Below are 23,798 nucleotides of genomic sequence, written 5' to 3'. Positions count from 1 at the left end.
TTCATGAGTGGAAATGATATTTCAGGGCAAACTTTGAATACAGCTTGAAAGGGGATTTTGCAGAGCATTCCTAAGATTAAAGAGAATAGGCCAGTCATGTCACATGGAACACCATATCAGTGCTCACCAAGATATAAGGTCATGCTGTAATCACTGAGCCTATGCTTTCTTTGTTTATTCATTTACCTAACAGCTGGATAAACAGTAGTTTATCTACATTACACTTGTTTATCTACAGAAACTGGTCTATTATTCCGAACTGCAATGTAGCAAATCTTTATGTACAAAACCAAATGCTTAAGTAATGACTATCATTGCTAAAGGGCAGGTCACTTAAAAATTTGTGCAGCTTGACTACAGAGGACTATTCAGCTGTGCTCATAGTCAAAAGTATCAATGATCTTTTTTTTAAGGTATTGTGGCAGGTACCCTTATTGAAAGAACACTGGACAGTGGAGATATTAATTAGAAACAACTTGAAAAAAAATAGCACAATCATGCATCTTTTACGGTTTTCAAACAACACATAACATTAAGAGACATACTGTAAGCCAAATGTGAACAGTTAAGAGGTGTTAATTGCTATTAAATTGAAAGACCAATGTTAGGTTAGGATGGCATAAATAAAATGGCAGCATATCATAAACATTCACGTCATCATTGCCATGTGTTTGTTTTTGTAGTCCAACAGCGTTGGGGTTTTTTTTTAAGCTGTTCTCTAATTGGAACTAGATTTCAATACTGTCTAATTGACTCAGTATTCCATCAAAATAAACTGTCATAATTATTTTGCCTGTGTTAATTTCCATATTATTTGATTACTTCAAGTTGTCCACTGTTATCCTTTTTACTAATGGATAATACAACACTTATTCATATGCTGAGTCCACTCTGATCCCACACCCCAATGTCAGTGAAAGGTACACAGGCATAAAAATACATCATAATGCACTGGATTGGAATTTATCAGATTTATGTCTTCTGAAATATAAAGTGAAACTGCTCTCAGCGCACAGGTAAAACTGAATAGCAAACGTCCCATGGAGTGCTGGAACTTCCTCTACTCTCAGATGCATTTAAATGCCTTGCGTTAAAGTTTCAGAATGTAAATCTTTAATTTCCATAGGGATATGAAGGCATTTAAGGTTGTTTCAAGATAAGTAAAGTTGGCAGTTTAATGGTACTTCTATGTGGGAAAGATAGATTGTTCGCCAACAGATTTAACCAGTTTTTAAATAAAACTACACCAAAGATTCCTTCCTGAACCTTCAGAGTTGAACTGGAAAATATAATAATAATAATAATAATAATAATAATAATAATAATAAGAAGAAGAAGAAGAAGAAGAAGAAGAAGAAGAAGTGTTTCCCTGTAAAGTAAATTGTAAGAATGGAAAAAGAGTGGGAAGATTGGATGGTGGTGGACTTTCCTTCCCTGGTAGTTTTTGAGCAGAGGTTGCATAGCCATCTATCATGGATGCTTTAGTTGGGGTTCCTGAATTGCAGGGGGTTGGACTAGATGACCCTCAGGGTCCCTTTCAACTCCACAGTTCTATAATTCTATTATACTGCATTCCCCTATGATATTTGTGCAATACACAATAGTAATATTTGACTGAATAATTTAATTTACCAAGTTAAAAGGGAGGGGAAGAGACAACAAGCTTCACCATAAAATGCCATCTTCTTGAAGCAAAAGGGCTAAAATCTGACAGATTGGGGGGGGGAAATGTAATTATGCCAGAATGTCATGCAGAAAAGGCAAAATGAAGCCACAGCCTGAACCTGAGTGGAAACCCTGATGCAGAACTGTGGAAGGAGACTGGATGACTGATTGCACCATTTTATCCAGGGTTGGAAAGAAGCATACATACTGTGACATTCCTTAAGATAATAGTGGCAGAAAATGAAAAGTACATTGAAAAGGAATCTTAAAATCATTTATAGCAATCTTCTAGAAAGACTAGTGCTATGCAAGAAAGCAGTGCTTGCATTTATTTGGCAATCGGTAAGAAAACTTTTGTCACTGTGAGTTTAGAATATATTGTTTAATTTTACCTGCATCTGCGAATCCCAGGCATAATCAAGTGGTGTAAAAATCAAATTAACAAAGGAAGATTTGATGGCTTCCTGTTCCTGCACATTGTGGGGCCTCTGTCCCACCACCAGCCAAACAACAACAACTAAGGTATCTACAATGTAGATCTATTTTCATTTTACTTATACTGTGTGTATGAATTATTTATACTGGTTCAGGACTTACAACAAGTGTAAGGATTAGTTTGACAATATTGCTTATCTTTTATTTTTAATTCAACATACAATTTCTTTACTCTTCAATCATCTAATCAATGACTTGCGCAAGAAGTCTTCAACTGAGTAATGACTGAGAAGGTTTTGAAAGTTCTTACCCATATCAACATGTCTGCCTAATGCTAAAATTGCTAGAAGGAAAACTGACTTAAGAGTATTTTAAAGTGGAAAAAGACAAACCTAAGTATGAACTCCTGGGACACGGGTGGTGCTGTGTTCTAAACAACAGAGCCTAGGGCTTGCCGATCAGAAGGCTGGCGTTTCGAATCCCCGCAACAGGGTGAGCTCCCGTTGTTCGGTCCCAGCTCCTGCCCACCTAGCAGTTTGAAAGCACGTCAAAAGTGCAAGGAGATAAATAGATACCGCTCTGGTGGGAAGGTAAATGGCGTTTCCATGCGCTGCTTTGGTTCACCAGAAGCGGCTTAGTCATGCTGGCCACATGACCTAGAAGCTGTCTGCAGGCAAACGCCGGCTCCCTCGGCCAGTAAAGTGAGATGAGTGCACAACCCCAGAGTCATCCACGACTGTACCTAATGGTCAGGAGTACCTTTACCTTTACCTTTAAGTATGAACTCCTACATGACTAAGGCATAAAACACTGTGTTGCACTGCTAAATTAAAGGTAAAGGACCCCTGACAGTTAAGTCCAGTCGCAAACAACTATAGGGTTGTGGCACTCATCTCACTTTACTGGCCGAGGGAGCCAACGTTTGTCCACAGACAATTTGTCTTAAAGCTAAGAAATGCAGCTAAATGCACAGGTGCATAACTAGTTGTTGTCTTATGAGTCCAGGGAGTAAAGATACAAGAAAGGTACAAGAAACATATACTGAAACGTTTTTTGGAAAGACTATCAAGAGTTTATCAGACAAAATTCTGAAGCACTTTCCCTGTGAAAACCTGCCCTTTACTGCTGAACCAGAGTGACCAGCAATCTGCAAAAAGCCCAAACTGCCATTTGCTTTGATTCAGCATTAAAGAGCAAGCTTTCCTGGCGAAAGGGGTGAGGCAAAAAAAGTGCTTAAACAGGGAACTTTAAAGTGCACACCTGTGCCTAGAAAGTGTGGGGCAAAAGTTAAGTGTGGATAAGCCCCTAGAGATCTCTAGATTTTCCCCAACTTCTGCCTTTCCTTTGGTGCAAGATAGAAGCAGCAAAGCAGAACAAGAAGCCCTCCTACACACACAATTTTCATATTCAGTTATTCACACTGCAGAACCAATGTTTTGCAATTTTGCAGTCATCAGCACTGAGGCTGCTACCCTGAAATTACTATATATTATGTATCCCTCATTCATTTATGGATATTCAAAATGTACTTGCCCTTTGGTACACCCAACCTCCAGACTTTTAAATTAACCGTAATTACATTTTGTTAGATGTGTTTTAATGTTAGAAATATTTGAAATCTAAAAACCTCTGCTATTTCGGAATCAAGTGCATAACCTTAATGTAGGAGGCCCTCCAGTAATGAGCTACTTTTATATATTCCCCCACTGTTACAGCTCCAGAAAGCTACTCCTCTAAAAAATCAAACTGAACATAGGGCCCAATTTTTTTCTCCCTCACATAGCAACAGTTTCTAATCTGTTTTGCTATGCTTTTTGTGTGTTGCTCATGCACTGCAATCAATGAAGATACACCGAACAGGCATAAGTAAAGCCAGCCCCTTAATCAATTACAGAAACAAGAAGTACTATCTCCAATTTTCTTTTTAACCTGCATGTTAAATTAATGCCTAAAAAAAAGAAGAGGAGCTGTAACCTTTGCAAATCTTACGCAACTATGCACATGCAGTTTAATTCGTTCTGTAGGATGAAGCAAATATTGTCAAAGATAATAAGTTCCTTCTGCAGGCTCTTTCAGTTCTAATAAGCTAAATTGGATGATGGCAGGGCCTTAAAAGTATAAAAGAGTTTGAGTCAGGACCATTTTAAATATTATGCTAGTGTAGAGTCTCAACCAAGTAGGATTTCCAGATGTGTCAGAATTATAGGGTTTCTATAATCTTTAGGATATTACCTATTTTCAATTATCTGTTGGATAAATGTGCCTATCCTGTCCATTGTTTTGATATAGCCTAAAATTTCTCATGGCTGATCTTCCCTAGCCACATGGAAGAGGCGGGACAATTCGAAATGCTGGCAAGAGCAACAGAATTAAGTGTTTTCCCACTCAGGCGTAGAGGTGAATAAGGCCCACATCTGTTAGTACCTGCAGAGGGAAAGTGTTCCAAGAGGTGTAAAGGCCTTTAGTAGGGTTGATATTGATGGAGGCGCATATTTTAATGCATTACTATGCTGCTAGAAAAATAAGTTCCAATGCTATTTTTTAAAATGTGCTGTGCATACTTTAAGACCTGGAGTGAAACAAAGGAAGGGGGTAAGGACAGATGAGAGATCTCCCCACCCCTAAAAAAAGAAAACCTGCTTGCCTCTCATTGCATGGAACTAGCTTGTATGTGCAAACCTAGGTTCCTGCCACTAATCCTTCTTTGAACTGCAGTCCACAGTTCCTCTGCTGAACTCATGGAACCCCCATGAGTTAACAATACATGTGCATTAGGTAGGCTGAAAGGAATGTTCCCTTTCAGCTGAATAAACTGTTCCACTGTAGATTCTAATTCATTCCCAGTGGACAACTTCTTGCCCTACTGGCAAATTTGCACCAGAAAGCCCCTGGCTTAGCTTGCCGGCTTTAAGCCTTTCTCCGACTAGTGATATGCTTGAAGAAGCCTATTAGTTTCACCATGTAGAAGAAGCCTGAAGGTGATAATACATCTTAAGTCTGTGAGCTGGAAGGGAAAATATCTGGTTCACATTGGAAATATGATAGACTTTCATTTATTAGTTGTGAGCAGATGTGGCAGTAATCCAGAATCTGGAGCAATTACTGTTAAAGACTGGGTGTATGGGGGGGGGGGGGAGAGACTGGGGACATTAAGAACGAACAATGTCATAGCATTGTAGCCTTGGCGGAAAAGTTGCATTGGAATCATTGCAGCCAGAGTGCAGATACATCTCGTATTCTCCTAAGTATTTATGTTGCTTGGCAGAACGGTTGTATGAGTGGGTTGAAGTGATGCCAGGACATTCTTTGCACTGGAAATGACTTTGCACCAGTGGTATGGTCCTGCTGGACACCACACAAGTTCAGATTAAACTCATGGCAGAGCCATGCGTAGTGTAGTGGTTAAGAGCAGTAGTCACGTAATCTGGATAACCGGGTTCGCGTCTCCGCTCCTCCACATGCAGCTGCTGGGTGACCTTGGGCCAGTCACACTTCTTTGAAGTCTCTCAGCCCCACTCACCTCACAGAGTGTTTGTTGTGGGGGAGGAAGGGAAAGGAGATTGTTAGCCGCTTTGAGACTCCTGAAGGGGAGTGAAAGGCGGGATATCAAATCCAAACTCTTCTTCTTCTTCTTCTCTGATAAATAGGCACAATGGCCTGCTTCACAAGTGATGCTGAGCCAAAGCTAAACCATAGTTCATAAAACAAACCTCACTTAAACTATAAGTCACCCTGCAGATGATCAAACAAACCTTGGGTTGTTTTGTGAAAGTGTGGCTTATTTCCCCTCTGCTCCTGCCTGCTTACCATCTACCTCTTGCTCCTTCACACACCCTACTTGAAATACCAAAAATATTTGCAGCACCCGCGCTGTGGGTTAAACTACAGAGCCTAGGGCTTGCCGATCAGAAGGTCGGTGGTTCAAATCCCCACAATGGAGTGAGCTCCCATTGTTCAGTCCCTGAGGTCTGTCTTCATAATCATGGTTTAATGTTAAGTGCAAACTGGGCCATTGTCTTCAAACAGCGAACCTTGTGCAGCACGATCCTATTTATGCTTTCACGAAGTAAATCCTACAGTTTCAGTGAGGTTTATGTTCAGGTATGTGGGCATCAGGTTTAGACATAAGAAGCTACAGTTAGTACTGTGTATAAACCATGGATTTGGCCAGGCAGAACCTGAATAATAAACATCAAATGCCTTGTCATTTTTAAGTAATGTTCAATAATCCATCTCAAGGGAGATAAAAATTTCATTTGCCATACTTCATATTTCTCTGCAGCTCCAAATACTGATATTCACTTATTGCTGTTGCTTTGCACCTGCTTATCATTACAATGGGCTTCATTGTAAGCATTTATCACCACATACAATTTTGATAGAAACATTATATTACAGGATAAATAGATGAATAATGACAGATAAATTATGGCAATCTGTTCAACTAGGATTATAATAGAAAAGAGATATCAGATCTGAGTATACAGCAGCCAGATTTCTTTTTATTCTTTTTATTTTTTTTCTTTTAAAGAGCAGTGAGGACTGACAGGTCTTTGGAAAAGTAATACAGTTTGCTATAAACTTTTAATACCACAACATGGTCATATTGATTATTAAACCATAAAAAATAAATAAAGTGCTACAAAGTGAAATATGTTTGTGTGTGCAAGTGATGGAAATCTGGTTCAAGGAAAAGATTTACTCAAGAAGACAAATAGTGTTTTCTACCCTGAGATCATTCAATTTGTGTTAAGAAAAATCATCAGGTTAGAATACAACAAAGCAAGTTCTCTGGAGTGAGTGCTTCATCTTTTAAAAATTACTGTATGCACATTACTGGCTTATTAAAAGAAAACATTTGCCAGTGGTTTTATAATATTCTGTGAATATTGTGAATAAGTGATACTGAATTTTGCAGGTCTAATGGAAATTTGATACCATCTGTTTCCTAGCATTGCTTAAGGTAATTAACATAATTGATCACTGTCCTAAAATATGGCCAGAAGGAATAGGAAAACTAGCTTTTACTAATTAAACCATTTATAGAGGGGGGAAAATATGAGATTTTAATCAAGTCCCTTTCTTGTGGTTAGACTCTAATACTTTAATTTGTCATTTCTACTTGGTGCTTTGGAAATATCATATTTATAGGAAATATAACATTATCCATATTCATTCATTCAATCAATTTTTATACCGCCCTTCATCTGAAGATCAGAGGGCAGTTTACAATATAAGAACACAAAAATACGTAACATAGTAACAAACAAAAAACAATAACCTGTCCACACACAGTTTAAAAGGGCATAGATTGCTTAATTAGCCAAAGGCTATATCTTGTGCTTCTTTTGTTGCATAAGAATACCTCATGATTTTGTAGCCTGCATTTCTTTTCCTGTTTACATGACCTCTAGAACCCTGGTAAATCTTCACATTGATCTGCATCATTGCTTACAGCAGTAAACCTGTATCAGAATCTACTATATTTAGCAAGTGCAATACCTAATTAAAAGTTATGTGAGTTTTAAAGTAGAATAAAGCTGCAATCCTATACCCAAAATCAATAGGATCTTCTTATGAGTAGACTCGTCGGCTAGCACTGCAGATCACTTCTTTCAATCGAGCTCTGGCCTATTTGAAACAGATACACACACACACACACACATACTAAAATACACTTTAGAATAATCCACAATGTGTTTCCAACACAGCAATACATCACTGGTTCATGAGTCTTCTAGGAGAGGCTCCAGAATAGTACCACAGCTTTAATGTACCTTTAATGAGTCTGTTCTAGATCAGGGTTATAGCATCACCTGAGGTGGACTCAGCAAATGATCCAGATTATTGGCTATGTACAAGGCTGGTGACTTCCTGTAAGCACAGGTACTGGGGAGACTGCATGGGCTAAACAGTTCTGTTGCAGTTCAAAGAATGTTGCTGTACAGCCGCCACTTAGTGGAATGGCAAGCGAACTCTCCCACGTTTCATGGAGAAATGCTGGTTCACTAACACACAGAGGAAAACAAGTGGCAGGGAGAAGCCATTGCAGAGAATGACATTCAGCCATTGCTCCTTCCTCTTAATCTGCCCCTCTTTGCCCACCAAATTGCCAAGTAAAGGGGTAAAGCACAAAGGGGTAAAGAACAGACGCCCCAGTGGTGGGTCAGGTCACTCAACTCAAAGGATGCCATATGGCAATGCCAGAACCAGTAAGCAGGTAGGCCCAGATGCTATTCCTGGGGTCTCTTGAACTGTCAGTGACTAGCAAAAGCGGAGAGATGTACCCCAAACATGTAACATTTGGGTTCAGTGCAATCATGCAGGCATCAGCTAGCTGTCTCTAAGTCCTGTCACATTTTCCAAAGCATGTATTTACTGCCAAAGCCATATTTAAGAGGAGTAATACTCCCTACATCTTGCCTGTGCAAACAAACCTGTAGTGGCACCAGCATTGCCACATTTTTTAGTAACAGTAGGCTCATAATTTATTTAAAGAAATTAATTTACTATTTAGTCACTTACACTGCAATCCTATAACACTTACCTGGGGGAAAGTTCCATTTGATTCAATAAGTGTGCTTCAGGATAGACATGTGGAGGATTGTGTTGTTAAGAAATTAAAGCAAGGATCACCAACATGATGCCCACGGGTACCCATGCACCCACACAGATCTTTCCTGGTGCCCACAGTATCCCCTGCCTCCCTGCACCAGTGAATTTCGGCTTGAAAGAAGCTTTCCATTGTAGCCAATAGAATGGGTTATGATATGTGCTTGGTTGCTCTGTGTGTGTGTGTACATGATATCCATAACAGTTTCTCAAGCTGAAATGTGCATGCTGGCCCAAAAAGGTTAGCGTCCCCTGAATTAAACTACTGCCCTGCTAGCAGTTACCTAGTTATTTATAGTGAACACTGATTATAGTGAACATTGATTATAAAACCACATCCCTGAGTCAACTCTTAAATATTAGTGAAGATTGCTCCTTCCCTTGAGCAAAAGCACAGTGTCATCTTTTAATTTGTAATTCATGTATTAATAATTGCTGTGATATTTGTACAGTGAAATGAAACATGTTGCAACCCAGGATGACATTTCAGTATTCAAATCCATCTAACTAAGAGTAATCTGAATTCACAAGACCTACAATCAAAGAGAAAAGTGACAAGTGCAAGGGGAGTGATAGATAGATGAAAGTACTTTTGACAAAAGCTGTGAAGTGAGTTCCCACTGAGGGATGATTTTCGCTAGTCTCCAGGTATAACATTATGCACACTGATGAGCTGATCAACAGTACAGAACTTCTACCCAGCTGTAATCAAGAGTGATTGATGGTTGGGACAAAAAAAGTTGATTATCATGACAAGACCACTGATGCAGAGAAAATAAGCAGCGCTGGAGAAAGGAGAAATCCTAGTCTCAGAATATCCCTAAAGACTTCTTTATAAGGCGTACAAGAAGGCGTTTTATGCTTTTAACAATGTGCTTCAGTACAAATGCAACCTATTTATGCAGCAATGTCCCCACCAACTACACACTTAAACCTGCAGAAACCTAGCAGAACAAGATTTGTAAGTCATTTCACTCGAAACTCATTTTTTCAAAGCTCTATCTATCAAGAGTGCAGGTCAATACTATGAATACACCTGTATGTTTGTTCTTGCAGGAAAAAAAGCATATTTCTGAGAGCTGCAGGGGACTCATTTGAAACTGCCTTTTTGGATTTCATCTGCAGAAGCAGTGAGTCCCTGATGGCAATTTTAGACCTTTAAATGCTTCATTTTCAATTCATATCAAAACAGAAGCTTAATCCAAAGTGACATACCTTTATAAATATTGTTTCAATGTGAATAAAAATGCACTTAGCTCAAGATAAGCATAGCTTAACATTGGTATTTAGTTCAGTTTCCAAACTGCACTTTTTCAGCATGTATTAATATGAGCTCTGAGAAGCTGAAACACTATTCCAAGTAAATATAGTCAGCAGCAAAAATTCAGCACTGTAGATTTTTGCACCGAAATTGATTCATACAACTTACAGTCCAACGTACACAAGCTAGCTGAACTGTAGCATTGGTCATAATGAGGCTGCTCTGCACTGCAAGCCATTATGTGCAGAATACTCACAACGTGAATCCAGTAATTTCCTTTGTGTCATCACAATTTTGTACCCTTTTGGGGTACAAAAGGGTGCACTGTGGCACAGACAGGAAAGGCCAGATAAGTCACGGCGCATCAATACTCCACAGTTTAGGGTAGTTTTTATGTGACAGCATCTTGTAGTTTGTTCAGGTACATCAATAATTGTTCTCAGTTTAAAACCAGAGAATCTGTTTAGTAAGGACAGCGGTAGCTACAGACTTCCTATGCTTCAGATGACCTGAAGCTTTATCACAGGTAAATATTGCTGGCCAACTCACTGAAGAAATACTAAAATAAATGATGACTAAATGAAGCTTTGTACCTGTGCCAATAATATTGCTGTTTTAATAATGAGGAGTATAAACAAACCATCTGGCTGGGAGGTGGTTTCACAGGATGGGCGCCACTACCGAGAAGGCCCTCTGCCTGTTTCCTGTAAGCTCACTTCTCGCAGTGAGGGAACCGCCAGAAGGCCCTCGGCACTGGACATCAGTGTCCGGGCAGAACAATGGGGGTGGAGACGCTCCTTCAGGTATATAGGACCGAGGCCATTTAGGGCTTTAAAGGATAGCACCAACACTTTGAATTGTGCCTGGAAACGTACTGGGAGTTAATGGTTCAGGACCAGTGTTATGTGGCCTCAGTGGCCGCTCCCAGTCACCAGTCTAGCTGCCGCATTCTGGATTAGGTGCAGTTTCCGGGTCACCTTCAAAGGTAGCCCCACATAGAGTGCATTGCAGTAGTCCAAGTGGAAGATAACCAGAGCATGTGCCACTCTGGCGAGACAGTCTGTGGGCAGGTAGGGTCTCAGCCTGCATACCAGATGGAGCTGGTAGACAGCTGCCCTGAACACAGAATTGACCTGCGCCTCCATGGACAGCTGTGAGTCCAAAATGACTCCCAGGCTGTGCACCTGTTCCTTCAGGGGCACAGTTGCCCCATTCAGAACCAGGGAGTCCCCCCCCACCCGCCCGCCCCCTGTCTCCCAAAAACAGTACTTCTGTCTTGTCAGGATTCAACCTCAATCTGTTAGCCACCATCCATCCTCCAACCGCCTCCAGGCATTCACACAGGACCTTCATGACCTTCACTGGTTCTGATTTAAAGGAGAGGTAGAGCTGGGTATCATCTGCATACTGATGAACACCCAGCCTCAACTCCCTGATGATCTCTCCCAGTGACTTCATATACATATTAAAAAGCATGGGGGAGAGGACGGAACCCTGAGGCACCGCACAAGTGAGAGCCCATAGGTCTGAACATTCGTCCCCCAACACCACTTTCTGGACACGGCCAAGGAGAAAGGAGTGGAACCACTGTACAACAGTGCCCCCAGCGCCTCTAAACGGTGCAGAAGGATGTCATGATTGATGGCATCAAAAGCCGCTGAGGGATCCAGCAGAACTAGGAAACAGCTTTCACCCTTGTCCCTGGCCTGCCAGAGATCATCGACTAGTGCGACCAAGGCGGTTTCAGTCCCATGATAAGGCCTGAACCCCAACTGGAAGGGATCCAAATGGTCCCCATCCTCCAGGCAAGCCTGGAGTTGTTCAGCAACCACCCGTTCAATAACTTTGCTCAAGAATGGAAGATTTGAGATTGGGCGATAGTTGGCCGTATCAGCCAGGTCCAGAGATGTTTTTTTAAGAAGCGGTTTAATGACCACCTCTTTTAGCAGGGCTGGGAGGACTCCCTCACAGAGGGAAGCATTCACCACCCTGCAGAGCCCATCGCCCAGCCCTTTCCGACTCACTTTTATGTACGTCTTCCCATCAGCCCACCCCATCCCCAATTTGGCCAAACATTCTCAACTGAGAACTTTCTGCTTGGCTCTAGATGCAGGGGGGGGGGAGAGAGGGGGGAGAGAATGAACTGAGCTAAAGTATTCAAATAGTTTTTACAGCACAACATTAGGGCCATCCAGTTTCAGACTGAGTTCAAGTGCTATTACCAGCTTCTAAAATTATGTCTTAGGAAAACTATGGTAATGTTTCAAAATTTGCAGCACATGCCTATAAAAGCAGAAGCCATCGCATATCCAACTGTGCAAAAATGTATTAGGATGTTCTCAAATTAGTCATGTGTTCTGTATAAATGCAGGGCATTCTCCAATATTTGATTAGGCTTCCTAAGGCAGAATATCAAGATGTTCGGATGTTCTGTACGCTTTCTGTGTTATATTGATATTCGCTGAGAATATTCGAATGAACAACTTTCTAGTATTCCCCCCCCCCCTTTTCATTACAGTGGTACTTCGGGTTACGTATCCCTCTGAATACATAATCTTCAGGTTGCAAACATGGCATACCGGGAAGTGTATACTTCTGGGTTTTGCCACGCGTGTGTGAGCAGAAGCGATCTGCACACCGCTCACATGTGCAGAAGGGTGCCTCCAGTTACGGACTTTTCGGGATACAGCCGGGCCTCTGGAACGGATCCTGTCCATAACCAGAGGTACCACTGTATTTTTCAGTTGCCAATATATGCCAGACTTTGTTGAAAAGCAAGAAAATAAGGTTGCCATATTCTGAAGAGCAAAAAAGAAGACACATTTGCTGACTTCTAACAATGGATCACTATGGTGACTCTACCCATGAAAAAGAGGACGTGTCCTGGAAAAAGAGGACATATGGCAACCCTAAAATATGCCAATGTATTCCACACATGAGAAAATATTGGGAATGTTACATCCAAGTGGCAAGCCACCGGCCCCCCAAACCATGTCCAGCTCTTCCCCAAGCCTTTTTCCCCTACCACATTTGCCTGTGCAGCTGAAGAGAAGTTTCCCAGGCACTGTGGTTTGTTTTATTCCAGTCGGCCTAGGCACCTATCTGCTCTTCCTTTCCCTCCATGATCAGCAGGCTTCCATATAACTTTATCTATAGCTATATATAATTCAACCTGTAGAACTGAAATTGCAGAAAGGAGAACCGAAAGAGAAAAGCTGAGCCGATGAGTATCAAGTAATCATATACATTATTGCTCCATAACCATGAGGCAAATGTGAAATAATATCATACAGGTTCCATTGCCAAAAAAGCAAAGCAAAACAAAAACCCAAACCCATTATCTCATGCATACATATTATTAAGAAGATATAAATTATCTACTTACATCCGAATTAAATCTCAACTGGCAAATGTTGCACGATATGATTTGCTTTCTTCTGTGAGGAAGAGGAACCCCAAACGTATGATTTATTACAGCTTTTTGAATTGGGTCCATCTGCAACAAAAGGAGGAGAAATAAAAGCTTTTCTATTCTCTTGGAAGTCTGCCAATTCTGCTAACAATGCTTAATGGAATTTACACACTGCCAATGGATCATATCCAACCAAGCTTTACACAGAGTAGACCCACTGAAATTAACAGACTTACATTAGCCATGTCCATTAATTCAAGTTTATCTATGCTGAGTATGACTCCCACTGGATACAACCCAAAGTCTTATTTTCTTTTTAAACATTAGCAGTACAACCCTTGTAAGTCTTCTTAAAAGTAAGTATCACCGAGTTCAATGGGGCTTTCCTTCCAAATAAATGTGCACAGGATTGCAGCCCAAGATACCACTTCCTTTCTATCTGTATAGATGTAGCAATTTTATTTTATTTTTTAAGCAAAAAATAAAAATTGGGTGCAAATGAAACAAAGAGCTCTGAAGGGCACACCGGACACAAATTTAGAAAATCTCATTGCAAGAAATTGATGGATCCTAAAGAAATGTGCTGAACATTCTGACATGTCAGACTGTTCTTTCTTAACTTTAGTTAGTTACTACACAAGATCTGAATGTTTCCTCCCTTGCTTCAGCGTTAAAGAATCTCACTTCAACTTTCACATATATTGTGTTTTTCTGGCACAGAAAGTGGGATCATTTCTCCTTCTTGGCTCTTTTTGGTGTGTGTCTGCAGTAACTCTCAAGTGGGAAGAATATGGTGAAAGAAGCGTGCTATAAGACAAATTAAGATAGAAGACTCAAGGGAAAATAGAAAGGAACAAATAGTAGAATGGATTATTGTGTCAAGGACTCATTGTGCAGTTACTTTTAGCTCTCGCTTGCTTCACAAGATTTCTGAATCATTAAGATTTTTTGATGTTTAAATATTTATTATTGAGCAATGAGAGACATATTTTGCATTTTATTTGAAGTGCAAAAAAGGATAAATATATCACAGATGCAAAGAAAAATGACAAGTTCTTTATTTTTGCAACATGGCCAACCTATTTCAAGCTACAAATGCTTTCCTTGTTTCATGAAGCAATCTCAAAACTTTCTGTTCTCAAAGACCATGGGTAGGCAAACTAAGGCCTGGGGGCCGGCTCTGGCCCAATCACCTTCTAAATCTGGCCCGCAGACAGTCCGGGAATCAGTGTGTTTTTCCATGAGTAGAATTGGCCTTTTATTTAAAATGCATCTCTGGATTATTTGTGGGGCATAGGAATTCATTCTCTCTCTTTTTTTTCAAAATATAGTCCAGCCCCCCACAAGGTCTGAGGGACAGTGGACTGGCCCTCTGCTGAAAAATTTTGCTGACCCCTGTAAGACTAATAGGGAGAATCAGTAATAATATAACACGAAAGCAGAAAGGCATAGAAGAAGAAACTATCACCACACATGTTGCTACCCATATTGCAGAACACTGCTCCACAGAGGGAAAACAATAGGGCTATGCTTGCCAAAGCAGTTGAAAATGGCCACAAAAGTGGCAGTTGGAAAAAATGGGAAGACTACAGAGGAAACACAGGAATGAAGTAGATCTGGAGTTATGTCATCTGAATTCTCCAGAACAACTGAATAAGAGGACTGTATATGGAGACCTCCAATTTGCCACCTCCATTTGCTGGTGGTGGATTGGGACAAGCCATTTTGGAGGGAGTGCCAGGCCTAAGGAGCACAGCAACTCTTCACAGCAGAACTTGCCCCTATGAGGCAGTTGCGGAGACTGAAGGTCCCCGCATTCCCACAGCTGCCTAAGTCTCCTCCTTCCCTGGGTCCTTCCCAAGCAAGCTGAGACTACGCTGGTGTGCCTGTCTCTGTTGCTCCCTCTTCATACCTCTTCTGGTCCTGGGAGACTGGGGGGGGGCTTATTGCAGCAGGGGGCAGCACCCTGGCTTTTTCACCAGCCTGACTCATCTCTGCCTCTTGGCCTCCCTCGTCTCCTGCTTCCGCTTCCGGACTTCTCTCTGCCACAAACTCTCCTTGCTCACTAAACCCTGTTACCTCTTCAGCTTTCTACACCACCACCTCCCAGTCTTCTCCGTGTTCTCCATCTGACCACTCATTGTCACCCCCGACACCAATTCCTAGGCTCTGCCTGAGCTTTCTTTCCTTGGGGGTTCACCAACTGGTGCCTCCCACCATTCCTCTGCTTTCAGCCAGTCCATGACACCAGAGGGGGTGGGGAGTGAGAGAAAGCCTTGTTGTCTCGATGGTAAGCCTCCCTCCCCCACTCCAAATGACAGGAATCATTTTATACCACCTAGTTTGGGTTCTTTTAACTCCCTTTTTTGGGGTTTGCCTGATATGCCCATCCCAAATCAGGTGAACCTCAAAACAGTGGCAAAAGGAATACAGGCCTAGTATCAGTTTGAGCCCAGACCTAGTAGCAATAATTGCAAGCACCCATAAATCTGAATTTAATGCCAACACATTGAATCAAATTCTGCATTCATGATATCTTAAAACAGAACCCATGACCATTTTTCAAGCACAGATATGAAACACATGAGTCAGCTAGCTTTTCTATGTATGGAAGGGATTCTAGGAAAAACAAACATCTCTTGAGATCAAGCACTATAAATAGGACACGAGAACATTTATTATTATGGTACTGATTATGACCCGGGACTGACTGCACATCAAAGGCATAATAATCTAGCCCCTGGTTCCAGAAGATGCCATTCTGCATCCCAACAGAAAAATCTACTGGACTTACCTATATCAACCGAAGCACACAAAAATGTCCTATACTGTACTCACAAAGTGTATTTCTCTTATTAAGAATCTAGGATTCTACAGGCTACAAAATGTATCTCTAAAATGTGAACCTCATGATTTGTGCTTGTAGTTCTATATGCAAAGAGGTTTGGATGGCAGCCAAAGTGATTAAGAAAAGCCGGTTCAGATGCAGAAATCTGTACTCTGCCAATTGCTGTTTGATACAGCAAGTCAGAATTGCTTTTCCAAATATAACTCCATAAATCCCAGTCCCTAACAAAGTCAGGGCAGACAGGCAAGTGAGGGTGAGTGCACTAGAATTATATTAGGCTCTAGGATTTTCTCCTAGAGTAGTTTTGTGGGGAGGGGAAGGCTGCCAACCCATAAAGTTTTAAATAAATATTAGATAAGTGTCCAAATGTTTGTTACAGGAAAGGGTTGCTGGCAAGTGGACCACACATACTCTCACCCATACACATTTGTGAACTCTGAGAAACTGAGATAAAAAAGGGCGGGGAATATGAATGGTCTGCTTGAATCAGAAGAACAAAGTAAAAGAAATGGGCCATCAGGACAGATAAAGCGGAAGATATTAGAAATCTGATATTGATTATTTAGAAACATATTCTCAACAATCTGTATATAAAGATAGCAGGCATTATAGTTCCTTATTCTTTTCTCTAACGTTTCCAGGAATCTGCCTCTGAAACCCCTAAATGTTTATTCAAAGCCCTTGCCTCTGCATTTGAAATCCTGAAATCCCCTTTTTTGGAATAACCTCCTGGTTTTAGTGCAGCATGCAAATAATCCTGCAAGTTCTCTATAACCATTTTTCAGTCTCATCAAATGGTGTTTGGGCTCTAACCATGTGAAAAGCACAAGGGAATATATGAATGCTATGCTATGAATTGCCAATAGTAACTTTATTCTGTAATCCCCTCCATCACCACGTTTGTTCCGTTTAGGTGCTTTTTAAAGGTTGAAAGCCTACATGCACTTACGTGGGGGTAAATTCCATTAAACTTAATGTGGCTTACATCTGAGTAGCAGGGAGCCAACAGGATTTGCCTGAGTAATTGTTGCAGGGTAGGCTGTCGTCTCAACACAGGTAAGACAAACACAGCTGTAGGCTTAAACTGGATCATTTACTTAATATTACTTGCTACAACAGAAGAAAGGAAGAAAGAAAGGTGAAAGAGAAACTAAACCCACAAGTTATGGGCCCAAGCATACCCGAGAGTTCCCAGTCATCCTTATGACTTACTTGTAGCTGCCTACAAGGAAACTTCTAAAAATGCCTGCTGACCTAAAGTTGGCAAGACTAAGCCTTATAGCTATGTCTGCCATCCTTGAGGTGAGACAAAGCACCTACTCTGCAACATAGAATAAAGGTGGCATGTATTCTGCTCCACTGGCAAAAGGGTCATACAACTTGGACACAGATGATTTGGCCACTATACTCCCTGATTTACACTCTACAAGGGCCTGCCACTGAAGATAACTTGGAAACATCAACTGGTCACCCCACCCCCCAAAAAGACCCCAAATACTTTCTGGGGTACCTCGTTTCCAATTAAGTATTTTCAAATGAATGTTTAAAGCCCTAAACAACTTAGCCTCCATCTCACTGAATCAAAGTTGGAAGGGGACCTGAGAATCATCTAGTCCAAACCCCTGCAATGCAGCTGCCCCTTACAGGGATCGAACCTTCAACCTTGGCGTTGCCAGCACCACACTCTAACCAACCATCTAAATCAGGCATAGGCAACCTAAGCCCTCCAGATGTTTTGGGACTACAACTCCCATGATCCCTAGCTAACAGGACCAGAGGTCAGGGGTTATGGGAATTGTAGTCTCGACACATCTGGAGGGTCGAGGTTGCCTATGCCTGATCTAAATGATGGTGTCTTCCCTACAGACCTTCTGAAACATTAAGATCGGCAGAGGGGGCCTCTTGGTAGTTTTGCCATACTAGGTAGCTTGGGGGGGTGGTAGCCCGGGAGAGGACATTCTTTGTGACATTGTGGAAATCCCTTCCCACTTTCACTATGCAGGTTTTTTGTATGCCTAACTTATTGTACGTCTGCCTGTCAAAAAGCAAGAGCTTTGCTCCCCTCCAATGCCCACCTTGACCCATGTAAACAACCCAAGTTTAATGAATTGTGAACTGGTTACATCACTGTAGGTCTTTGTTCAATTGTTCCTAGGCTAGCAATGCTACGTTCATTGCAAGATCAGGCATGCAGTTTCTGATTGAAGAGGTCAGGAGTCAAAAGAGAATTAAGATTTACAGCAACCAAGGTTCAGGTGGGCATGCTTGGATAAATTCCAGATTAAACTGTTAAACAGCAAGCAGTGTATTCTAAGAGTATGTGTTGTGATTATTTATTTATACCTCATAATAACTGCAGCAATACTCTCAGCAAAGGTCAAAAAGCCACCCTTCTCTTTTGTTCTTTTTTCTATTTTTGAGTAAAACAGGCTTTGAAGCTTTGTCCTGGATACACCCATTTAAGAATTTAAACCAGCAACAACATCCCATCCCCAAGGATTGGCCTATTTTTCTCTCAAGGGTGGGAAAGCATTTATTCACACACACACACACACACACACACACACACACACTCCATACGTTACTGCTACTATCAACTTACCCTTCCTACACCGGCCACACATACACCAAATTTTCTTTATTAAATAAAAATAACCATCACACCAAGAGACTGGATTACCATGAGTGTACTTCAGGGTTGTTGTGCATTACTCCTCCCTCTCTCAGATCCCCCCCACCCCCAAATGTAGAATATCCACACTGGGTGAATTTGCAGAGCTGATGTAACTCATTATTCTCAAGCACAATACAGTGGTACCTCGGGTTACGTACTTAATTCATTCCGGAGGTCCGTTCTTAACCTGAAGCACCACTTTAGCTAATGGGGCCTCCTGCTGCTGCCGCGTGATTTCTGTTCTCATCCTGAAGCAAAGTTCTTAACCCGAGGTACTATTTCTGGGTTAGCAGAATCTGCAACCTGAAGCGTATGTAACCCGAGGTACCACTGTACCCCCCTCTCAAAATATGGATAGTGATACACTCCAACATTCAGACGAAAATAGGGATATTCTGTGGTTTAGAATGAAATGTCTCTATTTTCATGAGGAATGTTGGAGGGTGCTGTGGAGGTATGAGTTTTATTTGTATTTTTGAAAAGGTAACGTGGGGGGGGATTAAATCAAATCTGAGTGGGGAAAACCATGAATTTCTACGTTTGCTGCTCCCTTTTACTTTAGTCACACAGCCATAGCTTTACTGAAATACACCCCAGATTTGTCAATTATTTCTCTGGCCAACAATCACTTCTGCACCAGGAAAGACAGGAGTGTGGCAGTGGGCAACTTCAAAGTACCGGTAATTCTCCATTGTCTGAATCTAAAGAAAAATCTAGAGTGACCCACATACAAAGGAAGCTCATAGAATTGAGTTCAAAACGACACACGTCCATTGCTTAGAGAAAGGAATCCTGGGTCATTTTGAAGCCGTTGGAGGGTTATAAATTTCTCTATAAGCATTCATTGGCTAAAAACACTAAAGGCAGGAAGAGGGCGGGACCTCATACTACATGAATATAATTTAAAAGTACATGGATATCCATGGATATCAAGGATTTCACCAGTACAAAACTGATACGGACAACCACCTCAGACCAAAAGCATGCCCACACCATATATCTCAATAAAGCATCCATTCTTGTCTTTAGTCTCTTCTTCAAGAAAAAACAAAACTATGCAGCCCTGTTCATTAAATGTAACAAACTATAAAAGGTAAAGGTAAAGGACCCCTGACAGTTAAGTCCAGTTGCGAACAGCTCTGGGGTTGCGGCACTCATCTCGCTTTACTGGCCGAGGGAGCCAGCGTTTGACCACAGACAGTTTTTCTGGGTCATGTGGCCAACATGACTAAGCCGCTTCTGGTGAAACCAGAGCAGCGCACGGAAACACCATTTACCTTCCTGCTGGAGCAGTACCTATTTATCTACTTGCACTTTGAGGTGCTTTCGAACTGCTAGGTTGGCAGGAGCAGGGACCGAGCAACGGGAGCTCACTCCGTCACGGGGATTCGAACCGCCGGCCTTCTGATCGGCAAGCCCGAGGCTCAGTGGTTTAGACCACAGCACCACCCGCATCCCTGTAACAAACTATAGCTAAGATCATTTCCACTGGCACTATATGTAGAATTTGGAAACAAATTCCAGATTTTTTACTGAGCATGCATGAGGCCAGTGGACCTAGTTCCGTTTTTCCCCATCTGCATGTTCATATCCACAGATATGTCACATGAGCAGAGCTCACATAGCTGAATATTAACATTAAGATTTTAAAGCTATCAAACCACGGATATAGCTACAGAGCACACTAAATTAAGTTTGCATTGCTAATGACAGGGAGTGCCTACATTGTGCGCAATCAGCAGATAACCTGGTCTGTCGATCCACATGGTCATGTTAATAATTATTTCTAATAACGCACATAATGTTACCCAGGACATCTCTATGCCTGCGAAACACAGCTGGTTTTCTCAGTATTCTATCTACCAAATCAATAATCAACTTTGGGAATAAAGAAAGGAGCCAGCAGAGGGAACTTGCTTGTCAAAATACCTAATAATAGAAGAAAAAAGAAATCCCTATAAACTCATTTTCAATACAGATGAGAACCAATGATGCAAAGCTCTTAAAAATGCATGTTCTAGATGTGCTGTCATGCATGACTCAACCCTTTATAGCTGATTTAGTCAGTGTTGCTTCAGTAATTATGATAAATAATTAGGCAGTGATTTGAAATTCGACATAATAAGTTATAGCATTTTTACATATTTTTTGTGAATTGCTGCTTCTGGTCGTATCAATGAAAAGTTTAACACTATGATAAACTGCTTCTCACACATTTGAGATAGAAATACGTGTCTGTTTGAAGCCATCAAATTCAGCCAGGAAAAAAAATCTGTCATCTATAGATAAAGCGACGTAATGAGCAGCTGCTGTCTCAAATGTTCCTCTTTTTGTGAAGGCAATCAAACTCCCCACCCCTTCTGTACCTACAAAGCCACCTCAAACTCTGTGGTGTTCAACTTTTTCATATTAAAGCCCTTAGTATCTGAAGCCTTGTGATAAACCAAGCAGATGCCCTTCATGAAAATGGCGCTTAAGAAGTACTTAAATTATCATATCACTACATCATCAAAAATTCTTTCCTAATTTTCACAGCCACTTTCTTGTATGCTTTTAAATTATTACATTAAATGTTAACATTTTGTACTTTGGGTAACACACCTATTAATTCCCATGCTCACAACCACACCTGAACTATCAACTAAATCCCAGTGTGAACACATGGAAACGGGGGGGGGGGATTTGCGAAGCAGAAGCGTGCTTCTTGTGTTCAGCAAAATGAGGGGACAGAATGCTGGTTCTACCACTTCAAGCTGAAGTTTGTGGGGGGGGGGGTAGCTATTTTTGAATATCTCCTTCCATTAGTTACTCCCTGTAACACCAGTGCAGCAGACAAGGGGATGAACTTGAACGTTTCTCCATGATGTGCTAATACTTCAACTGCAGGGAGTTGCTGTTTTTTATTTTTATTTAATTTTTTAATTTATTTTTTAAAACATAATTGCCTAAGCATTCAAATTAAGGTGACTAAGGGTCCTGCTTTACAGTGTCCTCTGTTTGAAGTGCTGTCAGAAGACAACCCTCTGTTTGAAGAAGTTCCCTGCACTGTGCAAATCCATGTTCTCCTCGGTACTCTTTTCTTGCAATTACTCTTTTTGGCCATGTTCCAGTGGCCACACTAATTCAGGTATCCCTCTACCTGTAGTGACACAGTAATAGCACTACTCAAAGGAAAACATCAACCAGTGTGGGTGCGATCACGATCACATACATTTACTCTCCAACACTTAATTATCTTGCACATGCCTATGCTATTTGGCCGCTTACTTCAAAGGGTAACTTACTGTAGATGCCAATTAAACGGTACGATGGGGCATATTCTGTTACACACACATGCAACAAAACATCAAAGGTATGACGATTGGATTTCGTCCAACACATCAGAATTCCCCAGAAACTGGCTCCCAAACAAGCAAATTCTATGCTTTCTTGGACGGGCAAAAAAAAAAAAAAAGAGAGATTGAAATAACAATTAATGTGTCATGAATGTTTTCAAGTTTCTTGTGAATTTTGGAACAAAAAGCTGCGAAGGGTAATGATCATTACATAACAGTTCCCAGTAGGATGCTTTATATGTGAAAGATCTTCCCAGAGCTAGACCAAATGCAGTAATTGGCTTTTAATGGCAGTACTGCCTTTAATCATTCATGGGAAACTAATACAGTATCTTTGCCAGACATAGAACTTGCTGTATGGACTTTATTAATTTCTGTACAACTGGGCCCTACAGGGAATATTCTTGTGAATGACTAAAGGTCTTCAGGGACCATTTACTATGTACACAGCTACTTCAGAAATGTGATTATCTAAATAGAAATATTGCAAAAAACTGTTGTTGTTGTTTTTTGGGGGGGAGATCCTACTAGCACCTATGCCTATCATGATTCATACAAGGCTAATAAAATACTGTGCTGTTATTGTAAAGAAGCGATGGAAATGTAAAATACAGCCAGCGCCGAGTATTTAAACAATGATGCCTATCAATAGGCCAGATGGGATTAGTCTTCAGGGGTTTGTTTTTTGTTTGTTTGTTTGTTTGTTTGTTTAAAAGTTTTCTAGGCTACCTTTTAGGGTCATGTCTTTACAAGACAGCTTCCAGTAGATAAAACACAATACATATTTGAAGTAAAAAAACAATAGCACCATCCAAGTAACACAAAACACAAAAAACCATAAAACAAAGAGCACCTGACAATCATTAAAAGACCTTGTCTGATTACTTCCCAACATTTGATGGGGAGGAGGAAGAAGCGTATACCACCATACCATACCATACCATACCATACCATACCATACCATACCACACCACACCATACCATACCATACCATACCATATTTATTTATTTATAGCATCATAGACTTACTGCAAAACACAACTGATGTTAACACCCGAAATACACTTCATCATTTCCCCCAAATAGACCTTAACCTCTGGGAAATTGACCACATGATATTAACCTATACACCTATGCTTCTCCATCACACCATTAGAGGAAAAGTGAGACAAAATATAATCTGTGACTGCAAGATCCTGGCTCTTTTCAGTGTCACTATCATCTACTTCAGGTAGCATGAACAGAAGCGTTCGCTGACTCTGCATTCATCCTAGATTATGAGATGATTGGGGGTGATTCAGGTGAGGTTTTTACAGTCCCAGGTTGGATTGCATGCTTCACAAGGCATCACAAGGTGGATCAAAGACCGCCGAATTTCCTGAATCACTCTATGGACTTGGGCAGGCATAGGCAAACTTGGCTCTCCAGATGTTTTGAGACTACAATTCCCATCATCCCTGACCACTGGTCCTGTTAGCTAGGGATCATGGGAGTTGTAGTCCCAAAAACATCTGGAGGGCCGAGTTTGCCTATGCCTGGACTTGGGTGTCCAAAAG

At 41.1% G+C, this 23,798-nt stretch overlaps 1 protein-coding gene and 1 long non-coding RNA gene across 16 annotated transcripts in view; one reads left to right on the top strand and one right to left on the bottom strand.

The window, feature by feature from the left end:
• ZNF385D (zinc finger protein 385D) overlaps positions 1-23,798 on the bottom strand; it is a 560,232-nt gene that overhangs the window by 63,560 nt on the left and 472,874 nt on the right. For 13 of the 15 annotated variants that reach the window (XM_081164656.1, XM_081164666.1, XM_081164665.1 and 10 more), the window contains one exon: positions 13,359-13,469. The exons of the other annotated variants lie outside the window; for them this stretch is intronic. In XM_081164656.1, coding sequence (XP_081020782.1) covers positions 13,359-13,469 — 111 coding nt within the window. The remainder of the gene's footprint in view (positions 1-13,358; positions 13,470-23,798) is intronic. 15 annotated transcript variants of the gene reach the window in all.
• LOC308570289 overlaps positions 1-23,798 on the top strand; it is a 102,051-nt gene that overhangs the window by 72,814 nt on the left and 5,439 nt on the right. The window lies entirely within an intron of this gene.

The sequence above is a fragment of the Podarcis bocagei genome (assembly GCF_964188305.1).
Source record: "Podarcis bocagei genome assembly, chromosome: 12".
NCBI lineage: Eukaryota > Metazoa > Chordata > Lepidosauria > Squamata > Lacertidae > Podarcis > Podarcis bocagei.
Note: the sequence above shows the minus strand (reverse complement) of the source record. Positions and strands in the feature narration are given on the sequence as shown.